This window comes from Sceloporus undulatus, chromosome 1, assembly GCF_019175285.1.
Source record: "Sceloporus undulatus isolate JIND9_A2432 ecotype Alabama chromosome 1, SceUnd_v1.1, whole genome shotgun sequence".
Classification (NCBI taxonomy): Eukaryota; Metazoa; Chordata; class Lepidosauria; order Squamata; family Phrynosomatidae; genus Sceloporus; species Sceloporus undulatus.
The window spans coordinates 48,741,704-48,752,612 of NC_056522.1; the positions used below are offsets into that span (position 1 = coordinate 48,741,704).

General features: G+C 42.6%; 1 protein-coding gene across 1 annotated transcript in view; it reads right to left on the reverse strand.

Moving 5' to 3' along the window:
* Window positions 1-10,455, reverse strand: part of WDR43 (WD repeat domain 43) — a 47,300-nt gene extending 36,845 nt beyond the window's left edge. Inside the window, 3 exon segments of the mRNA XM_042477672.1 lie at window positions 822-956; window positions 10,048-10,081; window positions 10,083-10,455. Of these exon segments, the coding sequence (XP_042333606.1) occupies window positions 822-956; window positions 10,048-10,081; window positions 10,083-10,357 (444 nt within the window). The 5' untranslated portion in view covers window positions 10,358-10,455.
* Between the last annotated feature and the right edge of the window lie 454 nt (window positions 10,456-10,909).

Sequence of the window (10,909 nt, forward strand, 5' to 3'; positions counted from 1 at the left end):
CAGCACCATCACCTGAACAGCTGTGAACAATATCCTCTAAATTTAGCCCCCCTTTTTGGATGATTAAAAAGAAAACTAAAATACATAATATTGTAGTTTTCTTTTTTTTTATCAACCAAAAAATAGCCAGGTTAAAAATGCCCTAATAAATGTCTCTGGAGTATATATATATTTTTGTCCCAACCTATGTAATGTATTGAGAGACAAAAAATCCTATGAGTTTGTTGTTGTCATTGCTGTTTTTGTTTTGTTTGCAAACCATGAGGTAGTGACGCAGAAGTCTGTTGGTTAGTGTAATTCTGGGAGATAGCAGAATTCTCCTTGGACTATACAAGGTGTACGTTATGCCTCAACCCTCAACACCTTGGAAATTTCACTGGAGTCAGAAAATACCCCACAACTCACTCAGTGTAAAGGGCAGGGCGATTTACATAGCTACAGGAGTATTAACTGTAATCCTCAGACCTTCCAGACCCTTCCTCCAACATTTGTACCACCATTTGATGAATAATTCCTGAGAATGCGAAAGTCTGCAGACTTTTGGAGCATTTCAGCTAGTCTTAATTACAGATTTTGTGGTTTCTCACACACCAATACATTTCTTTTTGCTTTTGTATTATCTTTCATTAGACATATACGAACTTAAGATTTCTGATATTTGAATCCTATACTGGGAGAACGTTGGGATATTAATTAATTAATGAAACATATACAAATCTTAAACCATTCTACATAAAGGGCAATCAAACTAGTCTAACAATAAATGCAAACAAAACATATAATTTATTTTTAGGGAAAAAATCACTGCAAGTTATACTTACTAATTTGCTCTGTAATTCTCCTTTTATTGTGCTGTATAATAAAATGCTGCCATCTGCAGTACCAATAGCCAAAAGATCTAACTGTTCACCTGCTTCTACTACTTCCGATTTCCTCTTCTTTCTCTGAGGCCCCTCCTGTAAAGAAATATCAATTTCACAAATTCTGTATATTTTTAAAGGAAACATTCAACGAAAGCTAACATGAGGGTTTGGCACCTTTTTGTTATTCAAAAGAGGCAGCCCAAATACATTTCTGTCTGCTCCTTTTATTTCATTAAGGTCCAAATATGGTCTGGAACTTCCATTTCCAAAGTGCAGGTTTAAAAGTATAAATGTTTTACTTTTATTTTTATTAATTACTCCAAATATTATCCCAGCCACATAAGAACTAGATCAACTCCTCGATTTTTTGAAGGCCAGGAGACACAAGAAATAAACTTTCACTCAAGGCCACAAAAGGGGTCACTATGTTCTTACCTCCCACCTTATTTGTAAGAATGAGACACACATCAGATCGTTCAGTTCCAGTTACAGCTGAGAGATGTTGACTTATTTATTTATTTAGAGTATTTATAACTCCACCCTTCAGCTACAAAGGCTCTCAGAACAGTTTACACATAGCTAATTCAACAGTTCCCTGCCCTCAGGTTTACTTACTATGTTAACAGTGGGCAGACATTTTTGCCACAATTTTAGCTATTCTTGTTAACTTCTGTTTTCTTTATTTATCTAAAAAGATCTTCACTTCTCTCTCTGCAAAAAAAGAAAATCTAAACTAAGCTTATCTGAACCTTTCTTTTAATCTCCCTGGTGCACAGTCTTAGCTTCAGTAGTGTAAGACTTCTTCCTCTGCCTGCACTAGTACAAGTGGGATCCATGACCCCCCTCTTTCCTATTTCCCTGTCCATGTGTCCCTTCAGCTTACCGCTCAGCTTCCTTTATTTAAAATGAGAGAATCTCCAGGTATCCTTGTTTTTTCAACTTCTAACTGCTCCTTTTCTCAATTTCCATATCCCACAACTATTTATACTTTTACCTGTCAGTTACTGTCTATTCCTTACAGCTTCTCCGTATCACCCAGTATACTCTTCTCTCTGTACCACCCTCTGTTAGGGCACTCTTTTTCTTTCCTACCTTACAGAATTCGAGTTCATCCCTGTCATTTTCAGTCTCTTTTTTTGTTGTTTCTCTTCCATTTTCTTATCTCTATGTCTGCCCCAAATCTCACTGCTAAATTAGGCATCCATAATATTCAAGTCACTCATCCTCCCAATAGGTTTCAGCACTGAAGGAGTCTTATGATGCAGGTGGGAATGCACCATGTTTGGACAAATACAATAGGGCAGATTAAACTAGAAGCACCAAAAACGGGGGGGGGGGGGGGGGATATACAGTTTCTCACCACTCCTGTAGTCCCTATCTAAAGTCCAATTTATTTATCTTACTGTATTTTGCAGTTATGCTTTAGGCATGTGTGACTCCTCTAATCTCCCATTCCAATTTCCCCTTTTAAGTTTATAGTCTGCTTCCAAATCTGAATGAGAAGGCAGAGCCTGAAATCAGTTTCCAATTCTGCTTTGGACATGATGGTCCAGATCCTACATTGCTTCGGAGTAGTTTAAATATCTGATAGTCATCCCCATATTGATATCTAATAAGCCACACCCATACTGAATATAAGCATAGTGCAATACATGTGGGTCAATGGTCACCAAGCATGGCTGACAACCTATGGTGCAATGGAATGTGTAGAAAAAATCATTCAAATGCTGCTCTGTCCCCTTTAATGCACTACCACATATACAATGGCCCTGCATTGTGCAACTCTGTTTATATCACTGTTAGCTGGTTATGACAGTCACAAATTTTCCATAAATAAATAAATAAATAATTCACTCCACATGTGCCCGCTATACTTGTGTGTGTATGCGCCTTCAAGTTGCCTGCTGACATGTGGTGACTCCATGAATTCCATAGGGTTTTCTTAGGCAAGGGATTGCCACTTCCTTCTTCTGAAACATAGGCCACAGCAACTAGTATTTGTTGGTGGTCTCCCATTCAAGTACTAATCAGGGCTGACCCTGTTTAGCTTCCAAGATCAGACAGGATCTGGTTACATCTGCATAAATCATCAACAAGATGCTAGCCAATCTGTGTTTAACTCAAGCTACTGCTTGCCTGATTCAGATGCTACAGAAAATTATTTTATGGTGTGAACCAAAGTATGAAGGGAAGAAAATTGCACAAAAATCGATTATTTGAAATAGCTACACCATCTATACCAGGATAGTTTAGCGCTATAAGAATGTTTTTTAAAAATTAAATACATACAGAGAAAACAGCAGCTTTCCACCATGGTCCTATTCAGGTGTTTTTAAGGCATGCTGTATCAGCATTTGAAGAGGGGCGTGAAGTAGCTGCACTCTCACCTCCAGTTTCTTGTCATTCCTATGTCAATCAGAGACCCTCTTGCTACTGACTGAAGCTTTCCACAAGAGGTACAACTATGATTGCTCAGGGTTCCAACTCACACAGAGTTGCCTCCAAGGATTGTGGAGCCTTCCATTTCAGGCTGGTATCTTCCATGCAAAAAGGACAAGGGAAGTCATGATCAAAGTGAGCAAAGTTAGTGTAATCCCCATCTCTCATGCTGATACAACATGTGAAATAGAGTGTAGATTTTTCCATTCTTAAACTCAGAATTCCCCATCTCAGAAGATCTGTCAAGAAATTTAAGCATTTAGGATGATAATCCTAAACATACTTCAAGTGTCAGTAAATTATACTGAAAAAAAGACTGACTTTGAGGCCAAAAATCACTTACAAATGGCTTTTTGCTTTTTAAAAAAACGTATTTACCAATTCTGCGCAACCTGTTCCACTTTACAAACTAAAGTCTTCTCAAACATACTGTATTTCATTGGCACAGAAACACAGAATCAAGTAATTATCAGGGAGCAGGCTTAATCCATCTGGATTTGGACTAATAAACAATACCACAGAATTAAACACTGAAACTAAGCACAGCTTGTAACGAATATTGCTGTTAATTTCAAATTTACAACATTCCTCAAAATGTGTAGAGTTAAAAGATGTTGCGGAATGAGTTCTAACAAAGTACAATTAAGCTATAAATGTACAACATAAATATTTATGATTGTGAATTCTTCTAAATAAGTAATTTTTAAAATGGCATCCCCATACTTTTTTTCCCCTAATGAATTCACATGTGAATCCCAACTAGAGTTAATCTACTTAATTAAGGCCCGTTCCAGACAGGCGTATAGTACGTACTGGATACGTACAAAATGGCGGTGCCCGTCCACACAGGGGCTGCCATTGACATCGCGAGTGCATCATTGGCACCTCATGACATCATAACCGCGCCGTGAAAAGAGGCGTCATTTTGGGGCTTCTTTTTGCAGCGTGGAGGAGCCGCGTGGTTGGGATGCTGGGGCTCCTCTGCACTGCAAATGGCGGCGGCAGCGGCAGACCGCCCATTTTGGGCGGTCTGTAACGCGCCTAAGTGAACTTACTTTAGAGCTGACCTACCAAGTTCCCACTGGCTGCACTGAATTCAAGTTGAGAGTAACAACTGGATTTAGTTCATGTTCTCCCTATATTCAATTCATATGATCAATGTGAACAGGTTACAGCAGTTTATCTGTTTTTATCTAGAAAAGAATACTTTAATTCCACATTTGCAGAAAAGTGACTAAACCATTATCTGAGTGGGAACAATTTCACACTACTTTGATACCATCACTCCAACTGAAATTTCAAGTTTTATGAGACATTTCGAGTTCCCTGTCAGAAATCTCTAGGGCTTCACCAAACTACAAATCCATAGGCTGCACCACGGCAGTTAGAAGTGATATCAAAGTGCTATAACTGTATAATGTGGAAGACATAGAGCCCTACACACCCTCATCTACTGTATCTGATAGGGACCCATTATATGACCTCAAGAAATTTTTCTTATTGTAATTTAAGCATACTTTCACTTATCAGATACCTATCAGTGGGCCTGAACAGACAGGCCAAAATAAAGCTGCTTCGGGTCACTTTGGAGGTACAGTGGTGCCTCGGGTTACGAAATTAATTCGTTCCGCCGCGGCGTTCGTAACCCGATTTTTTTCGTAACCCGAAAAAGCCATAGGCGCTAGCGCTGGAAAGCCGCGTTTCGTGCGAAAAAGCGCCGAAAAGCACCAAAAATTTTTTTCGTAAGCCGAAAAAAAAAAACGTAACCCCGGAACAGTTTTTTCCTATGGGATTTTTTCGTATCCCGGAAATTTCGTAAGGCGGTGCTTTCGTATCCCGGGGTACCACTGTATGCTGTTTAAATGATGCATGCATCCTAAGAGGCCTGGAGCTGTGCCAAACCATGTTCCAGTCCTAAGGACTGGAGCGCCACTTTGGTGCAGCTTCTGGCCTCTTAAGACATGTGTGTCATTTAAACAGCATACTTCCAAAGTGACCCAAAGCAGTTTATTTTGGCCCAGTGTTCTTTCAATATCATTAGGAGGCTTAAGAGAATCAAAATAAAAAGGAAATCTTCTGTATAGGGTAGCAGCAGTTATTCAGGAAGCAACTGCATCATCATCTGTTCAAATATCAGTACAAAGGGTTTGCAAGACTTGGGGCCCTATAAGTAACAATGCTGATGATTAACAGATGGAATGTGGTGAAATCACTTAATTCTCCCTAAATGTATGGAAAAGGAAAGCTACAAATAGTAAATTAGTACACAAAGGCTACAATCCCATATACATTTACTTTATACAAGTAGGCATGAAAAGGAGTGTTCTGTAGTATACCAATATTTACACTCTGTATTAACTAAGGGGAGAGCCATTGTGGTGTTGTGGTTTTAGCGTTAGGACTCTGGAGGTCAGGGTTTGATTCCCTGCTTGAGCATAATAGCCTACCAGGTGGCCTTGGGCAAGTCATATTCTCTCAGCCTCAGAGGATGGCAATGGCAAGCCCTCTCTGAAGAAATATGCCTAGAAAACTCTATGATAGGTTTGTTTTAGAGTCACCATAAGTCAAAAATGATTTGTAGGCACAAACAACAAATTATCTAGGAAAACCTGTTACAATCTTGCTTCTCAAGCTATCTGATATGGCAGACTATTGATGTGTATCGTATCTGTTGCACTGACTGTGACTGTTTTGTTTCTAGAAATTCACAGTAGACCTATAGCCAGCACTGGCCTTTGGACTCATAGTTAGATCAGTAATGAGTGCCAGCTAGTTCACTTTATAAGGAAGCAAAACTGTTTAACCATTATACATACCATACAGCAAACTCAATATTATTATTACTGTTGGTATTATTTCTTACCTGCCTCTTCTCAAGGCGGGGTGCAACATAGATTAAATACATTGTTGTTATTATTATCTATTTATTTATATCCCACCTTCCTCCCAGTACAGGGACTCAAAGCAGCCCCATAAATATGAAAATACAACATTTAACTAAACACATGGATCCATTTAAACACATAGGTTACAACACACGAACATAGTATTAAGGTGACCATGGCCTTGTCCAGATGGGCCCTTTGCGGCACGTCCACAACGTGCTGGGGTTGTCTCGGGGCGGCGCATGAACACGCCCCGCAACCCTAGCACGTCATGCTTGCGCCGCAGATGCGCAACGCGATACATATGGCACGCACAACTATTACATTGCAGCTGCGCCGCCTCTAAAGGTGCTGTGCAGCTGTGACATAACCACGCTGTCTTTGGCACTTTGCGGCGCGGCAAACAAGAGCCGCTTTTGGGAGCTCTTTCTTTGCTGCGCAGCTGCAGCAGCAATTTGTATGCTGCGGCACAGTTGCGCAGCAGAGAGAGGCGCCAAGGAGGTGCCTCTTTTTGGCGGTCTGTACCCCGCCCATTACACATTAAAATCATCCAGACTTTTTTAAAATTAAAAATATACCAATTTAAAATGTATAGCTTAAAATCGACTGGGTATGCTTGCCAGAAGAGATAGGTCTTTAATACAGTACTGTTTTAAATTCAGACAACATATTTAGCTGTCAAATCTCTTCTGGCAGGTTATTCCATAGTCTAGGGGCTGCTGATGAAAAGGTCCTCTTGGTGACAGCTGCCAGTCTAGTCCTGCTCAGTTGAGATTAATCACCTTTAAAAAGAACAAGAAGGTTCCTGTATCTAAAGGTAGAACTGCAGGATAACTCGGCACAGTAAGAACAAGAGGATCCTATTACTTAAAAACCAGCAGTGCGTTTTCCATATACTCAGCACTATGCGTAGTTGGCCCTCTGCATCCACAGATTCAATGTCCCATGGCTTCTGTGGCAAGATAGATTAGCCCCCCTTCGTTTTGTTGGCAAGCTAAGAGGTTTTTTTTAATTTGGGCAGGAGTTTAATATATAATCAAGTCAGGGAGGCTGTTACATGGTGTGTGTGTTTAAGTTATGCTTTTTAACTTCTGTGTACTTGTATGTAATTTTATACTGTTTTTGATGATTTTAACTGTTTTAAATTTTTATTGTAATGTTTTTTTAAATTGTTTTTATTTGTGAACTGCCTTGGGCCCTTTCTGGAGAAATAAAAATAAAGAAAGAAAGAAGAAGAAGAAGTAGAAGAAGCAGCAACAGCAGCAGACCTTCATTTTGCCATTTTATATAAGGGATGGCATTTTACAACACTATTATATAAAACTGGAGTTGAGTATCCATGGATTCTGGTATCCACAAGGAATCCTGGAACCCCCCAGAGGAGTCCATAAGATGGAGCTGCAACAGTTGTACCAAATCACATTATTTCTAAAGTGTAGATGCATCCTTGGTGTTAACTTTTCCTTTGTTGTTAACTACCCTCAGGTTGACTCATGGCAACCCTATGGATGAGTCATCTCCAAGACTCCTTGTCCTCCGCTACTTTTCTTAGTACTTGCAGGTTCATACCTATGTCGTCCTTAACAGAGTCCATTCATCTAGTGTATAGTCTTCCTCTCTTTCTACTTCCCTCTACCTTTCGTAGCATTATTATCTTTTCTAGTGAGTCATGTCTTCTCATGAAATGGTCCAAGTACAACAGCCTTAATTTGATCACCTTGGCTTCAAGGGAGAGTTCAAGACTGATCTGTTATAGGGCCCATTTGTTTGTCCTTTTGGCCATCCATGGTATCCTCTGCACTCTTCTCCAGCACCACATCATAAATACATTACTTTCTCCCTATCTGCTTTCTACATGGTCCAGTACTTGCATCCACACACAGTGATGGGGATTTTTTTTGGAAATTATATTCATACCCCTCTTTGGATATGCTCTCAGAGCAAGTTTATAAATTGGTAATTAGACATTTCTAATACAATGGCTTGGATGATTCTCACTTTGGTGTTTAGTTGTGTATTTCTGCTCTTTAGGACATTTTCTAGTTCTTTCATAGTGGCAGAATTCAAAAATATAGCCTTGTTAGTGTGTAGAACCAGAACGTAGAGAGATCTTGTAGTCCCTTTGAGACTAAGTGAAAAGACGACCGTACCGTTTCGGACCAGCATTGAGCTTTTCACCCAGAACTTAAGTCCACTTCCTCAGATGCATTTGGACATTGGGTTTCCACGGCAATGTGATCTGAACCCAGCTTTCCAGAGTACTAGTCCAGCACCTGAACCACTATACCCCACTGGCTCAAATCCCTGCCCTTACATACATACATTTATTGGCTGGAGATGGGCGTCTGTATTTCTTAATGCTTGATCGCGCCTCGATAGTATGTGGGTTATTTGCCTTCAAGTCACCTACTGTTAATTTCATAGGGTTTTCTTAGGCAAGAATACTCAGAGGTAGTCTTGCCAGTTCATTCCTCTGAACCCCGCGTTGTTGACAGTCTCCAGTCTGTAGGAACCAGGTCTGACCCTGCTTGGCTTCCAAGATCCGCATCATCTGGTGCCTTTAGTGTATTAAGTACACTGGTAGTATATTGTTAAGTAGAAAGATCTTGCAGCATCTTTGAGAATGAGAAAAGAAGCTGGCAGCATGAGCTTCGCTTAAACTTAAGTCTATAATGATGACGATGTAGACTGATTTTGTAGCACCTTTGAGACTAACTAAAGAAAGAAATTGGCCAGCATGAGCTTTCCTAGACTTCACGTCTCCTTCCTGATGGATCTGAGGTGTGAGGAAATAGACTTAAGTCTAGGAAAGCTCATGGTACTCACTTCTTCTCAGTTAGTCTCAATGGCTGCTACATTACAATTGTATCTAAATTTATCTGAAAAAATAGGCTTAAGGGTGCATCTACACTTTTGAAATAATGCACTTTGACTCCACTTTAAGTGGGGTTTGTAGTTCGGTGGGTATTTCGCCTTTGCTGTCTCTGAGCTCAGTCGCCACAGCAAACTTCAAATCCCAGGATGCCACATTATGGAGCCATGGCAGTTAAAGCGGTGTCAAACTGCATGATTGTTTCTGCAGTGCAGATGCAGCCTTAAGTCTAGGAAAGCTCATGCTGCCAACGTCTTTCTTTCAGTTAGTCTCAAAGGGGATACAAAACACACTGCAGAAATAACCCAGTTTGAGACTGGTGTAACTGCCCTGGCTCAGTGCTAGGGAATTCTGGGAACTGGAGCTTTGTGAGACATTTAAGCCTTCTCTGTCAGAGAGCTCTGGTGCCACAATAAACTACAGTTCCCAGAATCCCCTAGCACTGTGTCAGGGCAGTTAAAGCAGTCTGAAACTGGGTTATTTCTGCCATGTGCAAAATGGGAGAACATCTGAAGGAAGAAAGATAAAAAGGGGGGCTAATCACAAAAGTACAATCCCAGAATCCCCTCAGCGCTGAGGGTTCAAAGCGGGTTGTTTCCCCCGTGTGGACGCAACCACAGCCCTGTTCAAAAGGGGGGGACAAAATGGAGGAAGTGCGTCCTGGAATACTGTTATTATATTAAGATGATGATGATGATGATGACTATTATGACTACCCCGCCTCTCTCTAGAGACCGAGGCAGCTACAGGGAGAGGAAATAAAACACAAAACGCAACATAATGCTAATTGTATTCATTAATGTCTCTTCCCAGGACTGCTTTCTCTCTCTCTCTCTCTCTCTCTCTCTCTCTCTATGGCTGCCTTGTATTTACTTGTCTTTTCTTGAGGCACGCTGCCCTCCGGAAAAGCGTCTACGTTTCCAGCCGCCCTTCCCTGGGCGCAGGGGCCCATCCGCACGTGACGCGTGTTCCCGCGGGTGAGGCCTACCTTGCTGGGCGAGGGCCGCCCTCCGCCTCCCGAGGGGGGGCGCCCAGGCCAGGCAGGTGCAGGCGGCGCTGAGGTGGGCGGAGGGGACGTACTCGTGGCGGAGGCGGCTGCCCTCCGTCTCCCACACGCGGAGCCGGCCATCCGGGCCGGAGAGCGCCAGGAGGCGGCAGCGCTGCTGCTCCGGCCGCTCAGAGGAGAAGGAGGAGGAGCAGGAGGAGGAGAAGGCGCACGGCGTCCCCACCACGAACACCGGGGCCCCCGCGGACGCCGCCCCAGAGCCCTGCTCCCGGTCGCCGCCGGACACCGCCATCGCGACCCCCGCTGCTTGGCTCCGAGGCCCGGCCCTCACCCAGGCTCCTCTCCACGGGAGCCACGTGTTCGCCCCCCGCGCAGGCGCACTCGGCTGAGCCCTCCGACGTCACCGCCGCGACGCAGTGACGCCATCCGCCCGCGCCCCGCCAGGGAAGCTCCCAGAGCTGTCAATCAAAGGGCGGGGGCGGGGCCTACGCAGGGCTCCCTTTTCCCGGACGCGTCCTCCATTTTGAGCAGGACGTTTGCCTTTCAACTGTTTATTTACCTGTTTCCTTTTTGTTTGCATTTTATTTGTTCACTGCTCTGTCTGTCTGTGACCATCTTTAGCTCTTTATTGATTGATTGAGAGGGCCCCAGTGGCAAACAGAGGGGCCCTGAAATAGATCAAGCCCGAACTCTCCCTGGAGGCCAAGGTGGCAAAACTGAGGCTGTTGTACTTTGGCCACATCCCCAGAAGGCATGGGTCATTAGGAAAGACCATAATGCAAGGTGGAGGGAAGCAGAAAGGGAGGACGGTCCTATACTAGGAGCCCACAGCTAGGTATCAGTT